This window comes from Amphiprion ocellaris, chromosome 4, assembly GCF_022539595.1.
Source record: "Amphiprion ocellaris isolate individual 3 ecotype Okinawa chromosome 4, ASM2253959v1, whole genome shotgun sequence".
NCBI classification, from domain to species: Eukaryota; Metazoa; Chordata; class Actinopteri; family Pomacentridae; genus Amphiprion; species Amphiprion ocellaris.
The window spans coordinates 13036690-13056901 of record NC_072769.1 but is presented as its reverse complement, the minus strand read 5'-3'; the positions used below and the strand labels follow the sequence as shown (position 1 = coordinate 13056901).

The 20212-nt window shown below is 42.6% G+C and overlaps 1 protein-coding gene across 1 annotated transcript; it reads right to left on the bottom strand.

Annotated features, from left to right (window-relative positions):
• Nucleotides 1-14103: 14103 nt before the first annotated feature.
• On the bottom strand, nucleotides 14104-19589 carry dand5 (DAN domain family, member 5). Its single transcript, XM_023278517.2, has 3 exons — nucleotides 19452-19589; nucleotides 15165-15862; nucleotides 14104-14831 (listed from the first exon to the last, which is right to left on the bottom strand). The coding sequence occupies exons 2-3, from the start codon at nucleotides 15618-15620 to the stop codon at nucleotides 14532-14534; spliced, it is 756 nt and encodes a 251-aa protein (XP_023134285.2). The 5' UTR covers nucleotides 15621-15862; nucleotides 19452-19589; the 3' UTR covers nucleotides 14104-14531.
• Nucleotides 19590-20212: the final 623 nt, after the last annotated feature.

The window sequence follows — 20212 nt, the reverse complement described above, 5'->3', positions numbered from 1 at the left end:
ATATGATTAAAACATGAAAAAGTAACCATGTGTGCAGAACTACAACACTTAAGTACGCATATGCAAACACACATTTAGTTGTTTCAGAAGGCCATGGGGGCATGAAATGAAATACTCCTGCTGTTGTCCCTGTTGGCACACACACACACACACACATACACACACACTCACCCTCACTTTACCACACATCCAAAGTTGGTGTGTTCTCTTTGAAGTGTAGGTGAGTGCAATGCTTGTCATGAGGTCATCCATCAGGGCTAATGAAACTGGCAGACCCTGACACTGTCTCACTGGGCAGCACCGCTGGCGCCGCAAGCTAACTCAAGGAGAAATGGACTGATTTAATTACACAGTGAGGGCACACGCACAAGCACACACACACCTGCACACACACATATATAAGCACACACATGTGCACATGCAGGGGAGAAAAATACATACATGAAGCATGCAGACACACACACACACGAGTAAAAGTTAAAAAGCCAAATGCTAGAGTGTCCACACACGCACTCCACCAAATATTACCCATTAGCCACATCTTGCCAACACCATGTAATGCCAGCTAGTAGACTGGTGCAAAAAGTAAATGAAAATTCAGAACTCAACAGCGATGTTAACCTTTTGTGATGAGCACAATTTGATGCACCGTCATAACAAGCTAAGGTGGACTCATCACCGCGACAGCAAAAACTCACTGAAGGCACCATTTGTGAGTTAGCTGCCCCTCCTCGCTGCAGGTTCACAGTGTTCCCTTCCCTAAAACAAAGACCCACTTTGGCCCTGGAACATGATGCACTCCCATCCCTCTCTCTCCCTCTCTCTCTCTCCCCGTCCCCTCTTCTTATTTCCATGCTCTCTCGCTCCCTGTCCATTTGTCTCCCTACTGGTTTCACTTAACAAGCTTCAAAGGTTTCTGGGCAACATGGTTTTCAAAAAAAAAAAAAAAAAGTTACCATGGCATTTTTTTGGCACACTGCATCTTCCCTCTTGCTGAGGATATGGGGTTGCCATGACATCGGTGGGCACCTTATAAAGCATACAATTGGGTATGCGTGTGTGTGAGCGTGCATGAGCGCGCACGTACTTTATGGACATCGTGTGCCAACTTCAGCTAAACGCTTAGTCGCTGGTAGAAAACCCAGCGGCAATGCCAGTGAGTTCAACTTTTGCCCGCCAACTCATGGTTGCAGACCGCTATATTATCCCCCAACATGCACACACATGCAAACACTCTAATCTATTCTTCTGTTGTGTGGATGATTGTAATATATATTGGACAATTCAATGAACGTGTCAGCCTTGGAAGTCTGCATTTAATCTTACAGTCTCAATGCTGAACATTAAATGAAAAAAACATAATATAACATGTGTTTGGCTTTGACATATTATTAATAAACTCAACAACAAAAGAACTGGCTAAGAGTAAGCAGCATACATGCATTTTCTGCAAGTACATCCTGTGTTTGTTTTGGTTAAACTTACCCGTGAGAGTCTCAAATCCAAGTGCTAACTTTAAAATTGGCTCTGGATTTCCACTGATGGTTAATGTTTTCATACTGGCATCTTTCTTTGTTTCTGCTAATGTTTGTGTGTGTGTGTGCATTTATTTTGTGCACTTTAATTAACAGTGAGTGCAGAAGTGAATTGTAATTCCTCACATACTCAGTATGCGCTACGGAGAGTGATGAATGCAAAGGTCAGAGGGCTGTGAGCCGTATGAGCAGTATATGACCGTTGCGGTTGTTTTTGTTATGTTCAGATGGTTCCTTGACCCTAAAGTTGTATTTGCTTACACCTCAGGGCAATTCGGCCTTCACTAATCTCTCATTTGCATCTCTCATTTGATTGTATTCGCTCAAATTTAAGCAGACGAAACATCGCCCTTTCTTGAATTGTGCAACGTCTTACTATTAATTCTTTTTTTGCCCCTTAATAAAAATAAAAAAGCGGCGTTTTGGTCAGTTCTTTGTATCAGTTTACACAGAGCAAATTCTAAAAACACCTCATGACATAAAACGCAATTATCATTGCAGAGCTTTTAAGATTTTTTAAAACCTAACAAACACTTACTCAGGCCTAATTTGACTCCACTTGCCCTCTCACACTGCACATACGTCCCTGCAATCCTATGGAATCTTATCCCTCTAGTGGCCTCTAGTGGTTTTTATATGATGTTACTGTGTTGCTGCATTTCATCAATTGATTCTCTGGACTCCGCACACAGCTGTGCCCCAAAACCACAGTACAAACTGATTTCACACGGTACGCCCAACATGCTAACCATCATATCACTACTGGTTAACAAAAGTATCAGCATTCTTCAGTATTTTAAGATAAATTACCTTCTTTTTTTTCTACTAATAAGAAATTATACAACATATGTGACATCAGAAGTGAGTCAAACTGCAGCACTGTCAGTTAAACTTCAAAAATAGACATCTGAATGATGTCCTTATTATTCAATAGTTATTTTTTTGTTTTCCAAGATTTTTTGGAGCTGTTTCACCACCACCCACAATTTTTTTGTCAGTTGTGGGCAGCTCCTCCTTTCCCTTTGTGAATCGCATTGTGACAGAAACATGTTCATGAACGGCACGCTTGGAAATCAATCGCATTTAATGTGGATTCTCTGTGGTTTGACTATACCTTATTTTGTCACGTTTACAGTAAAAAGCTGCTGAGAATCAGGGTTTGTTTTGTAATGAGGGAGATGTTAGATTACACATTCTTGAATATGTCGTCTTTTGCCTCTGAACAAATAGTTGTTTTTTTACTGAGTAATGTATATACAGGTGTCCTTTCAACACAGACAATAATGAAACACTAGTCACACTTCAACATAACTTCCTACGTGTCACATTATATTACAAAAACAACTGTGTATCCTCTTCGAAGCTCACCTCATAAAATCTGCTTCCCTAAAAACATTGCTCAGGCATATTATAATCAAAGCTCATCAGAAATGAGGGACATTTTACAACAAATACAGGCCTGAAATCATCACATAATGAACAATGGAATGCAGTTTTGATGTTTAAAAAAACATCAATGCATTGCCATAAACAATCCCTAAAAATCATTTTGCTTCTATATTAAAACAATCATGCCACCTGGGATGCACCAAAGCAGTTTTTGAAATATTTAGGAAATAAAAACAAGCAAATGTTAATATTATCTTGTGTACTAGTTTACCATCTCTCTTTTCCACTCTGTCAAAGCCTTGTGTGACATTTCCAGGCTACAAGGAATGCGGATCATGTTGGTTGCTGCCAAAGTTTGCCTCAGTCGATAAAGAAATGCTGCTTTACATATACAAGTAAGGATGAAATGATTTTAAAGATCATTTCTGTCCAAAAAACAAAATGTTGGTTTAATCTAATTCTTTCCTAAAATGAGACAAGCTCTGTTTTCTGTGTAAGTTGTGAGCATGGAGCAGGCCAATACGAAGAAATGGAGGATTGTAAAGGCTTTGGAAAATAAGCTTCTGACAAGTTCTGCAATTGCAGTGGATATGTGCAGTGCTAATCTCTGCTCAGCTTTGGTTCACCCCAGCTGTATAAAACACCCTATGGAGTTCAGGTCATATAATTTGCCTGCTCTCTCTCTCTCTCTCTCTCAAAAAAAAATCCCTCCCTGGGAACCAGAACATGAGTTTAATAGTTATTCTTATTAGCCTGTACAACTGCTGGGAGCCTTGCAAAATAAAATAGCTGTTTTTCTGTTGATCTATTTACGCTCGCCTGAGGAACTTTACCGCTGAAGGAGCCAAGACTCCGGAGTTAAAAAAAAATAAAATAAAAAACCTTTCTCTCTCCCTCCCTCACATCCAAAGTGGACTTATTATGTTACTGATGGCAGAATTCCCAGTGTGGAATTAGGACTTTGAGCTCCGATAACGTTCCTGAATCCCAGCACGGCCCTGCTTTAACTGGTGGTGGTCACACACTGCTTTCTGTCTTGCCCTGAGCCAAACCAGTCGAGGAATTAGTCATTAATAGGGGGACAACTTCAGGCTGCTACTGTTTCTCATGCTGGTGGAAAAAAGAATATAATTTACTGTGATCTTTGTGAAGTCGTGGGGGTTCAGGAATGATTCTCGCTGTGTTTTTGGGCTTGTGCGTGTCTACGAATATCTGTGGTAACCATATCTCGGCCTCCTCTGAGGATATTTGCATTAATTCTTCTGTTTCTTCATTCCTGTCAGTTGATCTGCGGAATCCATACTTGAAGTGACACCAGCTTGAGTTTCCAGTGACTCCCCCATCATTTAAAACCCCTCCATACCTCTTTGTTCGTCATCATTAGCAGTATAGTCCCTTTGCCCCCGTGTTGCCATAGAAAAACAAAAGAGTGCAAATCTTCCAATCTCCTTAATGTTCACTAATCTAACGAGTGCGGCGGGGATATTAAGCAGATTGCTGAGCATTACGTTTTACCATTAGAGACACAGCCACCAGCTATTTCAGCACTTCTGGGCTCTTTTCCTCGAAAGCCCCCCCACCCCAAAAAAATCAGATTTTACCATTATTTCTCCGGTCTGATCCTATTGGCCTGCTGCGTCTTGGGTAGATTATGATTTGGCATGAGGAGGAGAAGTAATCAAATCATGCTGCTGCTGCTAAGTGTGTCTACTGCTGAGTGTGGGAGAAAGTGAGTGGGAGTATGTGAGACTGTGTGTGTTTGACAGCGACAGAGAAAGAGAAAATGGCATGGTAACAAGCCAAGTTAATAAAGGGAAACAATTAGAACATAAAACATTGATATGGCCCACAGATTTTAATGCTCTTGTCTGTTTAATGAAATCCCTTTGACTCTATCTGATTCACACACACACACACACACACACACATATATATATAGACATGTACACACTCATTATAGTGGTCTCATTGCTTCCCTCAGGCTCTCCTGACAGGTGTGGCTCCCAGACACACATAGATAAACATTCACACACGCACACACACACACAAACCAGACCCTACAGGGCATTTTCCCCTATCCTGGGACTGCACAATGGGCACTTTGTACACCCTCCCACCCCAACCCTTACCATCACTACTGCCCCCACCTCCCCCCCAACGGCTTCCAGCACATCCCTCTTTAAATGGGAGATTATGCAAATGAGCTCACACCACAGCGGCACCCCACATATAAGTGATGTGCATTCAGTGAAATCTATAGTCTGTCTATGGGAGCATGTATGGGAGTCAGCACATGGATGTTTCTACACACTGAGGAGGTGGATGTGGCCTAAATACGCAGCAGACATCACAGGTGTCAGAATATTTCTTCTGTCATGGCGCAAGTGCTTCATTGCTGCTTTTCATGTTGTGGCTGAAAAAATTCTTTCACCTCAAATATGTTTGGAAATTTCTGCTCACGCCAGTAAAGGCAGTTCTTCGGCCTGCAGGCGAATCTTTAGAGATAGAAAATAAAAGATATTTATCTGATCAGCAGTGGGCGGACTGATGGCACTAAGAGCATGGTGTTTGGAGCAAATTAATTGAACGAGTACAGTCAGAAATGTGGGATATATGTGAAGTAAAAGCAATTTAGGACAGTAAAAACTGCTCCACCGCAGAACAAAAATGCAAGTCATGTATTCAAAAGTTACTGAAGTTCAAGTATGAGTATAAAATGTCTAAGTAAAAGTGCCTCTGTTGGTGTTATATTGCTAATATTGGAACATTATGATTGATCAATTAATATGCAAGTGCTGTGTTGATGCCAATTTACCTGCTTCACATGGGGTAGATCATGTCTTATAAACTGATCATATGTGTTTTAGGTGTTATAGTTTAATCTAAAAAGTAACTATCAATTTCGGATAAATGTAGTGGAGTAAAAAGGACACTATTTCCTTCTGAAATGTTATAAAATAGAGCTAGAAAGTAGCATAAAAATGATTATGATGTATCTCCAAACTGTACTTGTACATTTCACTGCTAATCAAGTCACATCTGTTGATACCATCTTTGATTGATTATTGATTCTGTGTGTAGCTACATTGAGCAAAATTGTCGAAATCAAATCATCTAAATCTGAAAATGATGCCTTTAGGGAATCTGAGGTGAAACAAGAAGTGGAAGCTTGCGGCAATGCAGTGAAGCCAAGTTAATTTAAGGCCAGGAGATAAGAGTGAGGTGGGAAGAAGCCACGCTCACCACACACATGTGAGAAGAGCTTTCTCGGGTAAAGGTTGCAGTGCAGGCTTACGAGTCCTGAAACTGCTGATACTCACTTCCATAGGGTGCCGATTAAACGAGTGCGCAGACAGAGACGTAGCGGAGGTGAACATGCATGGATACACACAAACACACACCGCAGGCTTGTTACATACAGCAGTTAGGTTCAGGGTCAGGCTGGGACACAGGTTACCACAGGGTTAAAGCCTCATGCACATGAGAAAAACAGCAGAAACAGATTTAAGAGAGAGGTGGATGCCAAGAGTGCCATCTGTTTTAGTTACCCCCCTTTCCAGTTTCCTCTCTCTCCTCTCCTCTCCTCTCCCATCCCTCCCCGGCTTTCTCCATCTTTGTCTCCTTGCACATTCCCCCGTTCCCATCTCCTGCTAAAGCCACAAACATATTTTGTCAACAGCTAAATATTACTATTCATCATTTGTTTTCTGAACACTGTTCGAGCACTGATAATAAACTACGATGGTATAGATACAAGGACGGGCGCAAGGGTGGGGGAGAGGGAGGTAAGATAAGTCCAAATCTGGCAACCGTCTCAAGTGTAATGACACCTCCATCTCTATGGAAAACCATCCCCTTTTGTCTTCACTTGCATGGAAGCTCTTTCTTTTTACTGTTTTGTTCCCAGAAAACCCATGGAACATTTGCCAACATTTTTAAGAGCTGCGAAAAGCAGGATTTTTTTTTTCTTCTGGTTTTTTAAGTCTTCCACCTCGCAGGTGTTTCTTTTTAAGGCGTGCTCGACAATGCCAAGCTCGTCTTGGCTCGTCTTGAATGCCGCGGGCCTCAGGGGGAGAGAGAGAGAGAGAAAAAAACGAGGTTGGAGAAATCTTATTGATTAGCAGTTGTCGCTTCCCTTTTCTTTATCTCACTATGGCTCTCCTTTTTCTATCTCGCTCACTTTACCTCCACACACTTTTTAAGTGGTGATGGGGGGATGAGAAACCTTTATAGGACAGTTCAAGAAGAAGAAAAAAACCCCAGTTAGTAAAAAAAAAACAAAAAACAAAACAATCTTAACTATAACATATAACTCTGCTCTTTCACGGGACGTGGCTGGAGTTTAAGTGTCCAAGAGGAGAGTGGCAGTAAATGTCATCTAAAGACAGTTTGTGCATTAAAGTGTAACTTTGTGTGAGTTCACATGTCAGAGACTCTTGGAAAGTCCAACTAACTCGCACTATGAGCTTTGAATGTGGGGCTTTTATTAAGCAGTGTCTAGTTTCTCTCAGACCTTTAGGCTAAAAGCTCACGGATGCCATCAAAACAGATTTATGATGCACGCCTGCATGTAGTGCAGAAAATGAAAAAGTGTAATCAATCTTATCCTATTCTGATGTGCTCATGTTTGTCTGATTAGTATTCTGTGGGTAACTGACACAATTGCAGCCAAATGCGGGTTCATTAATATGAAGAAAGATTGCTGCTCGTTAGAGCCACCATGTGGTGCAGACACAAACAGCAGCCATCTTGTTGAAGGTGGAGTTGATAACTGTGTAAACCGTGTTTAGTCCTTACAAAATGTCATGTGAAAGTAATAACTACAATAAGCAATAATAAAATCCTGTTATTGCCCTTGAGGGAGACAAAATAGATTCAGGTTTTTAAATTAGGAAGTGGGGAAAAAACGGAATAAACAGGTGGACTGCCAGTTAGGATCAGTGATACACCGGCTGGATGGAAAGAAACACAGGACGAGAGGGAGGGAGGAGGAGAGCTCAGAGAGAGGGATGAAAAGAGGGAGCCGGGAAAGAAGTGCCATCTGTTTTTTAGGGACAAGGAAGATAAAAATGTGAGTAGCGCTCAGAGGCAGAATGTTAGTATAGACTCCGGGTGTGAGAGGACTCTGCGTATAGGAGGGGGGGAGGAAACTACAAGGGGCACAGGGAGGTAAGGGAGAAAGGGCAGATAAGAGGGAGGTGGACAGATGGAAAACAGAAAGATGAGAGAGAGGGAGGAAGAGCGAGAGAGAGAGGAGAGTGAGAGGGAACGAGGAGCAGAGATTGGGCCTGGCAGCGGTGTGAGCGCACTGGGCACGCTCACATCAGGAGGGGACATGACTCGACATGCCGGCTCAGCCCAGCTGGGTCAACGCTCTGCGCTGCCATGTTGTTTTGGCTTGGTGCTCACTTCTCCTACAAACACACACACATACGTGCACAGGCACACAAACTGACAAACAAATCCAGTTACCCCCAGCTCGCTTCCTCATTCTCTCTCTCCCCGTCTCATATCTAGACACACACTCACTCACAGGCAAACACACACAAGCTCACACCCAAAATGCCATGGTTTTGGCTAGCGCCGGCCGGGCAGGCGAGGGCCCTGGACTAATGGAAACGCCAAACTCGTTACTCTAACGCTGGGTGACAAGGGCACCTTGGGCTGCAGATGTTCCTGCTGATGACAGATGGAGCCTGGCACTGCCAGGGGACAGTGGGCCAGGCCTGCGCCAGCTCCATGCCACCTGCACCCCGCCTCTGTACCCCTACACACAAACTCAAACATGCACACGCTCCCTCGCTTTCTCACTTGGCCTATCTCTCTTGAACACTGGCGCACTGCTTCCCCCCTTTTGTACCCCCACCTCCAATGTGTATGTCAGTCTCTCTCTCAATCACTCTTCCTCTTTCCCTTTCTCCCACACTGGCATGATACTCCTCATCCTCTGCCCGCTGTGAGGATGACTGTTTACGGACAGATATCTGTGACACTGGCAGAATGTGTTGGGTAAAGTGCGTCTGTATTGGTATCAACCCTTTAGCAGTAAGAACAGAAATAAATGCTTCATGGGCAGAACTCAGGATGAAGAAAGTGCTTTGTTGTGAATAGAGCGCAGCAGAATCCCAACCAGCGCTTTAGCAACATGAGTTAGCAATGTTTGTCACACATTCTGCTGGTGTTATCCAACCGGCTGAACGGGAAGCCATGGCCATTTCCACTTTTGAGCAGAAACTGGATTCCAGATTAGCTAATGCATGATGGAGACTGTGTAATGATACCATTTATCTTCATGGAAGGGGTGACAGGCTTCTGGAGGTGATTTGCTGGTCTGGCTCAAAAAGACAGTCCACCAGGATAATTTGCCTGATGCTGTTACTAGCCAGATTATGAAAGTGTGCTCAGCTGTAGATTCGATGGTGGTGTTTTTCACAAGGCTCACCATAAAAGACTGTCTTTAGTGTCAACGCTGGTGTTTCGCACTGTGTTGTTACGCAAACTACTAGAAAATGACTGTAGCCTCTCCCGTGAAATGGTTTGATACAGTTAAACTCATATTTGATAAAATACACTTCAGCTACATTTTTCACATTAGCTTCAGGTCCAGTGTTGCAGAGAAATAAAAAGGAGGAAACACGCTGGAGAGGGTGAACACATGAGGAACACGGGGGGGCGGTGAAACCAGGGTTCACATCAAAGTCTTTTTCTCACAGAAAATGTGATGAGATTCTGGAAAAGTGTTTGCGCCGCCACGCCAGCTACAAATCCAGGCACATCGTCTGTCAGGCTGGGATTCCAAGAGTTGAAAGAACACCAAGACACCAGAGATTCATATGTTTGCCGTTTCATAAATTTTGATAAATCTGACCATGCCCGGTAGCCAAAGTTGTGTCTCCAACTTGGCCCGGAGTGGTCTTTCCCACTGTTGGAATTTGTGGACTGTGATATTGAACCACTCTGTGATTAATGTGTATTTTGACATTGAAGTCTTATAGAAGTCCTGTAAGTGGAAGACAACAATGTTTACGAAAATAATCAAAGTTTCATGGTGGCTTTTGAATCTTTTAGTGTGTTAAAAAAAAAAAAAAAAAAAAAACACTTAACAGGCTCCAGTTTTGGACTGACTGCAGCTTTTTGGAGCCCTTTTTTCTGTGCTACGTATGACTGCTTTTCTGTGCTGCAGCACCCCCCCCCCACACAGTTTCACTGCTCTTGCATCAAGCCTGCATCCTCCCCCCAACCCCCAAACACCCTCCCTTTGCCCACTTCATCCAAAAACCATGTGTGGCGTGTCATTTCAACTCCCTCCACACTGAAGAAGGGCCCCTAACAAAACAAAACAATTATCTCTCTCCTCGTTAGGACCTGGCTTGCATCCCCTCTCGCTCTCTAACTCCCCTCTGTCTCCTGCTGGACACGGCCTTCACTACTTCCCCCTTCTTCATAGCTGCCTGTGTGACAATAAGTTGAGCTGAGGGTCTCTTAAGTGCTCCTTGAGTGGAGCGTTTAGCTGATTTTAGGCTTCATGTTTCTTTAAAAGGCCTTCTGCTGGAGCAGAGGATAGTTGTGGCATAACAAAAAGGGTGAGGTGCCCAAGAGAGAAAAATGAAAGGGAGGGCAGAAGAGCAGAAGTAGCAAACTGCATGTAGTGGTATGAGGAGGTGGGCGCCGATGTGTGCGGGTGAAGAGGAAGGGGAATGGATGGGTTGGCAGTGGGAGGTTGAGCAGGTTTCACCGTGCCAGCTCTTAATTACTTTAATTGGAGTCATTAGCTAAGTGAGCATGAGAGACATCACCTGCATGGCATGCAGGACCGCACCTGCCACAGCGGCATCGCTATCACCGCCACACTCCAGCAGAGGGTTTACTGACAGCTCGACACTCAGCCACGCTAAAGTTGCCACACGGAGGCTTCGAAAGAACAGTCACATGCAAACAAATACAAAGACGCACAAATATCATCATGTGTGCATTTGCAGGGGTCACTGGGTGAAATATCTGTCTTCCGCACTAAGTGATTTTACAGAAAAGACTGAAACAAAACACATGTATAAGTTGTTGCTTTGGGAGCATCAAGTAATATGAGTACAAAAAGCCAAAATAAAAAAATATATTATACAGTTGGTGGGACTGGTAATGCATCACAAAGGGATCTTTTAATGTCAATCATGAACAGAAAGAAAGGGAAAAAGCTAAAGCCTTTTCATTGTGCGTATGCATACTTGACTATTGTTTTTAGGCACACTTGAAAGTTGTTAACGTATCCTTCAAGATGACGTACCCCAGTTGAAAATGCTGTTTGACTCGACATCAGGCACTAATAAGTAATAACACAACATTTCATCCATCTACAGTTGATTAAAATATTTCAAGCGTTCAAATCAGTCATAAGAAAACAACCCAAAATAACACATCAATCTCTAATTCTACATTCTGCAGCCATTATCTCACTAAAATTTGCTCAGATGCTTTTTTAAAAAGAAAAACGCCTCTGAAGACAAAAAAAGTAAGTGGGCAGTGATGCTATTTTAAATTTTAAGTAACATTACTGAATCAAGTCAGTAATTATCTGTACTTTAAATCAAGTTTTAATTATATGCAACTGCAGCCAAACCTCTTGTAAAACCATATGAAAATAAAAAAAATAACCTTTATAACCTGATATCCTTGCTCTGGATCTCTGCTGTACATATACTGATTTAGAGAAATTCGTTTTGGCTCTGGTTTGACTGCTGGTGTCAGATCAGCAAGAGAAAGATGAAAACTGTATGTACGCATTTACTTATTTTATTCTCAACATTAGTTGCGTCACTTCTACCGGTTGTAGCAGCACCACACACTAAAACCACAGTTGGATTGCATGCAGTGACAAACTTGGGATAGGGCTACACCTATCTTTCTCCTCCTCGGCACCCAACAGACAGCCTGGCAGGCGGGCTGGCAGCCAGGCAGAATGGCAGTAGGCTGGCAGGCTTAGCCCGGGGCACCATCTCCAGCAGAGCCAACCCTGACCAGCTGGTCCAGACTAACACCACGGAGCGAGCATGTACCACCGTATCAGAGGGGAGGTAGATGTTAGCCGTGGAACAGACACCCTCTCACCTAGAGCCCTGACACCTACAGCAGTATACCTGCACCGGGGGGATTTAGGTGAGAACGCTCCGTCTCGCCTGTGACTTAACAGGTCATCTTGCGATTTATTCCCCCACCCGGCGTACCCCGTCACATCCAGATTTATTTGCAGAGTGCCTGATGGACCCCTGTTCAACCCTCACTTGCTGATGCCAGATCTAGGAGCCTGATCCGCAGTCCAGTCTGGTCCAAACTACCATGATGGTTTAGCTCCAACAGAGCCCCAAGCGGCTGACGAAAATCTGGTGGACCTTCCCCTTCCAACGCCATTCAGCTGGTTAGTTAGCTTAGCACTGTTTGGACTGCTTAGCCATAGCTATAAACACAGATGAACACACAAGAAATCCGTGGTAGGAGGTCTTCAGCATTGAAATGATTTGCCACGGTCATATTTATATAGAAGGCCCAAAGAACCATGGTAACTAACTCTACCTACGGATCTGGAAATACATTTTCCAATGCAAAAATAGGCCTCAAATCTTTCATCTATAACTCCCCTTGATACACCTTGATTGAAGCGATATTGTTGGAGTGCCCCATCATACATACCTCCCAACCATTTCCATGTCTGACAGTTAAAAGGCCTATAACACAGGGAGAAAGAGCAGGCAGCTCATTGTGCGTTTTAAAGCGCTAACTAGGCCACTTAGCACCCCGTGACGCTGATCTGATCCCCGAGGCGCTGAACTTGGCAGCGGGCCCTCCTCCTTTCGCTCCTTCCTTTCCCCTCGCCATGGGAACCAGGCCATCCTTAATGACACAGGAGTGCTCCGCCGGATCCCACAATGCAAAGGGGGCTGACATCTGTCTTGCTAAGTGGTGCACTCTCTTGTGCACCTTGTTTGTTCAATCAACAACTGCCCTCCTCCTCCTACCCTCCCGTCACTATACCCGTTTATCTTTTTTATCTCAATTTTTCCTAATTTTTTTTACAATTTTTTATTTTACTACACACTAGAAGGAGAGCGTTTTGGAAGAAGGTAGTGAGATCAGGACTCTCCCTCCACCAACATCATCGCACACTCAGTTCAGATAGATTATTACGGATAGCGAGTGTGCCATTACATAATAACAAAGAGGGCTGCACAGGTTTAGTTCTACATTACTCAGATTCTGACATTTTACAAACATCCTTATTAACTGTGAGCAGTGAGAGCTGAAGACGCAGAATTTGATCGCTGCTTCATGAGCCTCCCAACCTCTCCAGCTTCTGCATATTTAGAAAAAAACAAAAAACAAAAAACAAGTGCCTGATTAAAAGTGGCCCCTAATTCTTCACCGTTAAGACCTGAGCAAATATTTGTCCCATCAATCTTGGAAAATATAGCCATCAACCCAAGATGTTAATCACATGCTAATGGAATCCAAGGGACTCAATGCACCCCCGTAGCGCAATGAACGCTTTCGCTTTTTCAGAAGGCCCACGTGAATGCAAATGGCCATCTAAGCAGTCATTTTGACAACATGCCAAGGCAACGTAAAGAGCCCCTTCTTTATGCTCCTCTGGGAATGTATGTAGGGATGTGTGGGATGAGTTCACTTTACCAGGCCCAGGTGCCAGGATATAAATGAATAATAGGTTTTATGGGCCCTAACTGAAAAAAAGCACATACACACATAATCACACATGCCCTCTTGCTCAAGTGCATCTGCGGTGAATGATGTTCAAATTCCCACAACTACCCTGAAAAGAGACTGGGCATGAGAATAGGTGGTTCCTATACATAATTCAGGGGTCCATGCTGAAACAATTATGTTTGCTTACCGCTAAGTACCCGTGCTCAATAGCTCGTTTGCTCTCCAGTTTGGTGCTTTCAGATGTAAGTGCTATGTGCTAAAACTCGGTGGAACATGGCTTTTTAATAAAATATAGGAGCTGACACTTGAATGCTTGAATACAAGAGTGGGTGGAAAAAAAACAAAACAACAAATGCTCTTCATGTTTTTGCTTGAGCTTTGCATGCAGACTAAATTGCACTTGTAAATTTAACAGTGTTGGCAGAAAACTAATTAGCAATGCCAGGCAAACAGGAGTGTGCACAAAGAGGACAATTTAATGACAATATTACAGATCACAATATTTCAGTTTAGATGAATCTAAACATACTTTTGAACATAAGTCCAGTATGGACGGCTTCATCTGTTGCAACAGAAAATTGCACGACCAAAACACAGGTCAATTTGTCAAATATTCGATGGTGGAATAAGCCACCAGGATATTTTACTCTGAATAACACATTCAGACTCATGCAAAAATACAGATACATACACAGTTACATGCAAATATTGGTTACAATTGCCAGGAAAAATGTTACACAATTTATGAAAAAAATATAGCTATGTTTTGGCTGTAATTTAAGATGTTAATCTAAATGAAAAAAATGCACCTGCCCTTTTATGTCCATGTTTTAACTGTAACAAATGACTGTATTCAAAAATCAAAAAGCTTCATGTAGTCCCGTCGCCGTAACACATTTACAGGTGAGTGTTAGCTGCAGTCTCGGCACTCCTTTCCTCTCGGCTCGTCTCACACTTGCAGTCCTCCACCAGCATCACTCTCTTCTCCCTGAGCTCAGCTCCGCAGCGCAGAGGCACAGTGACGGTGTGAGCTTTGAATGGGGCGCAGCGGGAGCAGGGGCCCCGGCGCTGGAAGGTCCCAGTACCAGGACTCAAGCCGGCAAACTCCCCTTCAGATGGGACAAAGAGGGAGCTGCACTGGCCGAAACACAGCTTGTTGTGCACCGTTACTGTTTCACATCCATCTGCCATCACATGCTGTGAGGATGACAGAGAGGGTGAAGCTTAGGACAAACACAGCAGCAACAGCAATCAGTGTTACTTTACCTCTGAGAGTGGAACAAAACCAACATTCTACGTTTATGCAAGTCCATATCATTACAGCTAATGCACCACCAGAGCCACAGTCAGCTTTATGAGTAAACAGACGTCTCTCTAATTGTTACTGAAAAATCAACACTTACAAAAAATTGAAATTTTTCAATATTTTGTTTAGCTTAACGAAGAATCCTTCATCTTAATGCTCAGTTTAATGCGTGCACAGAAAGAAAAAGAAATAAAATTCAGTCAGAAGACACATCAGAAGCTTACCTGAGTGAACGGCACTGCTGTGCAAGTCTGTTTAGTGTCCTTCAGGTTGATTGGCAGAGTCGTCTTCCCTCCTTTACCGAAAGCTCTCTGCCACATCTGCAGGCCCTGCTTCTTCTTCAGCTCCATCTCAGGAGGGTTTTTAGGGCGCAGGTTGTGTAGTGGACTCACAGGGGCCTTGAGGGCCTGACCTGGACGCCCATGAGACAGGAAGGCAGGGAAAGGCAATCTGGAGCTGTGGGCTCTTCTGGGGGTCAGTCCTCTCCTGAGGAACCCTGACTGGGCCAGAGCATGAGGGTCCATCCGCACAACCTTCACTATTCCCCGGACAGGTTCATCGGGTCCACTGCCAGATGACTCAAATTCAAGCCTCGGGCCTTTTGCAAAAGTATTGAAAGGAAATGCTACAGCTACAGCTGTCCAACTAGACAAAAAGATGAATCCGATAAGGTAAGACATACTTGAAACTAGTGAAGATAAAATTAAGATTTTTTTCAAAACTGACAAAACAACTCCAGATTTAAAAGCAAAATTAATTTGTTTTGCAGATTAACAGAAGTAAAGTCTTAAAAGAATATACAGATGCAAAAATCTCTTCTCTGGTGGGTTGAGGTCCAAGGTTCCAACTGGCAACCTTGCTGTCAGTGCTTTGTCCGTGTGTTGGATGGAACCTTTTTATGTAGGTAGCTGCCAGTTCTCACCTGTGTTTTAATGCAAAGAAGGTGTCACAATTCCCACAACAGACCAGACATCACACCAAGCTTTAAAGTCCAGGTCGTGGATGGATGGCAGACAGAGGATTCCAGTTTCAAGGCAAACGGTCATAAAAACTTTACATCTCAAAAGGTTTAGTTTGATCTCTGTGGTTCAAAATACTGAGATAAATTATTTTGGAGCTTTAGTTTTGGTTAATTACAATATTTTTAATCAAAACATTAATGGATAAAGGATTTTAACAGTCAAGTGAAAAATCATAGAAGATATTTAAACTTTTTAAAAATGTTTTTAGTATTTATTCATTGTTTCTTTTTAACTTATTATGTATGGAAGTTTTTAAGGAAATGTGTGGTGTTATGTCTGCCCTGAAACTGCTGTGACACTGGAATACCTGGAATATCTATCTAATAAACCACCACAGGACAGAAAAGCTTCCATACTCTTTACTGTAGCTTCTACAAGGAAAAGTATGAGCATTATTCCTTCAAAAGATAATCCAATATTTATTATTTTACTGCCAAACAGGTGCATCCAAACTCTCCCATTTGTGTTTAAGCAAAGAGGATTAAATATTCTTTTAAGGGACTATATAAATATACATTTGTACTCCATTAAAAGCACAGTCAACAAGTAATTGATCATCTATTTTTTTTTTTTTTTATCCTGCATTCTGGGAATTCCAGATTCTCAGGAAAAAGGTTTACAAAAATGTAGAAAATGCACAAAACGTGAACAAACAGAATCTTCTAGAATGAAATATATATTACCAAATATTAATGATACAATGTGCCATTTGAAATCTGCAGACCAGGGATTATTTTCATCAGTCAGAAATGAAGGGCATAGTCGGGAAATACTTGCTGCCCAGAACTATGTGTCCCACAGTTTCAGGAAAACTGCCGTCATTAAAAGTGCCTTCTCATCATCCGGGTTGCTCATTCATCAGGTGTTCCTGTAACCTGGACTGTAAAGCAATAATGACTTTATATCTCCTGCGTAAACATGCAGTGTCCTGACCTTTTATTCCCACAAGCAGAGTCCCGGCCTCTCCCTTGATGTCCCATCATTGCACCATTAGACCTCATTGTGCTCCGTCACCCGTGACCGGATCACACACTGACTGTTTGAGGCAGACTGGCTGACAGCGTGATCATAGAGCCAGCGTTTGACTTTCTCATATACAGACCTGGGTGTTAAAAGGCATTTTTCCCCTCCCTGGTCTCCCCTGCAACTGTTTTTCCCAGAACCTTAGCATTGCAGATACAAGAATAAGAAAAGTAAAAGGCTCAGGAGAGTTATTCTGAACAGTTTCACTTGTACCGATTTGGTTACAGTCACACAGTGGCTGGTCTGATCTGTAGCACCAATTTTATCAAGCAAGATTAGTAGTAATGTAGCATGTACTGTAGCTTGATTATGATTTTGTGATTATCACCTCCTCTAGCTGCAGAGTACAGGTTTTCCACAAGAGGGCAGGGTTTACAAAGAATGGTCTCTTTCTGGCTCCACAGCTGCTTATGCAGACATGCAATGGTGGGCTATAAATGACATTTTAAAAAGTTTTTCATCATTTTTATGTAACATTTTTCTATTATGCATCCTTGTTCCTCTTACACAATCAAAGCTCAAGTTCGCTGTTCCAAAAAGCCTGCATTAAGAGGTTATCACAACAAATCATTGTGCAAAGACACAAGGAAACATTTGGATAAATCAGCAGCATCAAACACAGATCAGGTAGCTGTATTCTCAATCATATTTTCTGAGAGGAAAAACTGCTTTAGGAACAGTTTAGTCAGTTTTGTGATAAACTGAAACTGAGTATGTCACAAGACCCCTTGATTATTGACTTCATATTGCACAACTTTCTGCTTCTGGCCCTGACGCATCCAATGGAATCACAGCCAAGAACAAACATGTGAAAGGAGCAGTAGTGTGAATTATGACCGCACAGGCTGGATGAATATGAAACTTTTTGAAGGCCAGACTGACCCTGAGCCCGAGGATTTTGTATAATTTGGACCTGTCCTTCTGTCAGAGATAAATATGGGCTGCACTATTTTACATGTAGCAAAACAAAAACATTGAGTTTTCCCAATAATCCATCCATGATAGTACTGCATCATGAGCTTCATGTTGTTATTGTTTAGTTTTTTTTCACAATGTTTTTTTCACCATGTTCAGATCACATGACATGATAAATACAGCAGCCACATGATGATGCATTTGTCAAGGATACAGGTTGAGGAAGGAGGATTCACTGAAACTCTTAATTATACTCGTCTGTGCAGTGGTTCATGGGGCACCGTTTCTCTACAGCAAAACAGATGTCAAATGTTGCATTTAACTGCAGCTCCAGCTGTTTTATGGTGACTGCAAGAGAGGGAATACTTTCAGATTATGACGGCGCTGAAGAGGTCAGGTAACTACAGCACAGCATGTGATGGGAGAACCTGCTGCTTCAGCATCCAGCAACACATTAAACTTCTCTAACTAGACCCCGCACGCACGCACGCACGCACGCACGCACGCACACACACACAGTATACAATTTAATCAACCTTTTCTAATGTAAACTGAAATGAATCAGAAGAAATTAACTTGCTGAAATGTCATTTACTCACACTGCATAAAGCAAATTAAAGAAGGTTTGACCATATGGCTGCACCATACTGATCACATATACCTTAATGCAGTCACACACCTGCTCCCTGATATTATTTAATATTGAGGTCCAACCTCAGAATCATTGCTAAATGTATTAATCACCTGCCAAACATGCAGAAATCTCAACATACAGCGAGGAGGTGTATTGAAGTAGCACTGAAAGGAAACCCAAACCATAAAGGTTTTTTACTTGTTCATTAAATCAGTGCTCCGTCCTTCTTTGAGAATGCATACGATTTTTTTTTTTTAAAGCTACTGAGAAGCTATAGAGATAGGGACTGCCAACAAGTCTTTAAAATAGTATTTTCTTTATTTTAAAACCTGAATTAACTGATTTTTTTTCTTTTCCAACACATGTAGATACAAGCTGTAAACATTAAACTGACAAATGACTGCACAAACTGCGGTCAGCAGGGGATGTTTCCACAGCTATTATCTACAAGTTCTAATGATGTGTAGCATGTCTGACACTGATTAATAATGAAGTCAAAGTTAAAAAAAAATACTCGAACAAAATAGTCAAATTGTCAAACGATTCGAAACTAGATAAGTGACCAGACAGTAAATTAATTCAAACATAAAAACTAAACAACAAAACTCAAACAAACAGGTAGACCGCAACTCAATGCAGCATTAAGAAAGTTATTTCCAAAAACAAACCAGCAAGCAACGGGAATGGTTGAATGTGTGTTGCAATTCTGAGTCCAATCCAGTCCGGTAAAAATCCGCCTCCGTTTCCCCACACAGCTCAGTTCAATCAAACACAAATCACAACTTAAAAATCCGCGCCGGGTTTTATCGCGGATCTTTTAACACCAAAACCCAAACAGGAAATGAAATATTTAACAACTCTAACAGCGTCTCCTAGCAACTCAACAGTGACTGAATGTTTATTATTCTGCTACTCACGGTGCCATGGGGCAGTCAGCTGGTCAGTAAGAGGTCAGAATTACAGCTTCGGCCTTGGCTCCAACTCCTGGAAAACTCAGTCAAACAAATCCTCCATCTACGTCCAGTCCTGCTGCTGACACCGATAACAAAAAGGCTCTCTTTAGATCCAGAACGGCTGCAATAACGCGGACTTTTATGCATGATTGGATGCCGAGGTAAAGTTCTCCTGCTCCACTGACCACGGACTCTTCCTGGAGGCTGGTTTCAAACTGCGCGGGCTCTGTAGAAAGTTGTGATTGGATAATTGGAGGTCCTCTCCACTTAGCGGAAGCAGACATTGTGTGTGTCCACTAGATGCATTTTTCCCGGAAATGCACTACAACCGGAGCAGCATGCCACATGCGGTGCGTTTCCAGCTGTTCCGGTGTGTTTACTGGCCGCAGCTCATTTGCATAAAGCAGACTCCACTTCTACTTTATGCAAATTCAATGCATCAACGTCTAAACTAGCCGTGGATGAACTAAAACGAGGACAGATTCAGCTGCTGCACAGCTTATTTCTCACCTCAAATGCTTTCAGAAATACTTTTAGCTGAAGCGTTTTCGAAATAAAAGAGAAAGTTGTTTATCTGACTGATCTGCCGGAAGCTGAAATCGCTATCACGTGACCCCATAGTGGTCCGCTGGAGCTCGAGCGCTGTCACGTGACAATGTTGCGGCCCGCCAGTGACCGCCCACCACGCGGGCGATTTTAAGATGCAGGGCCTGTGGACATTTCAT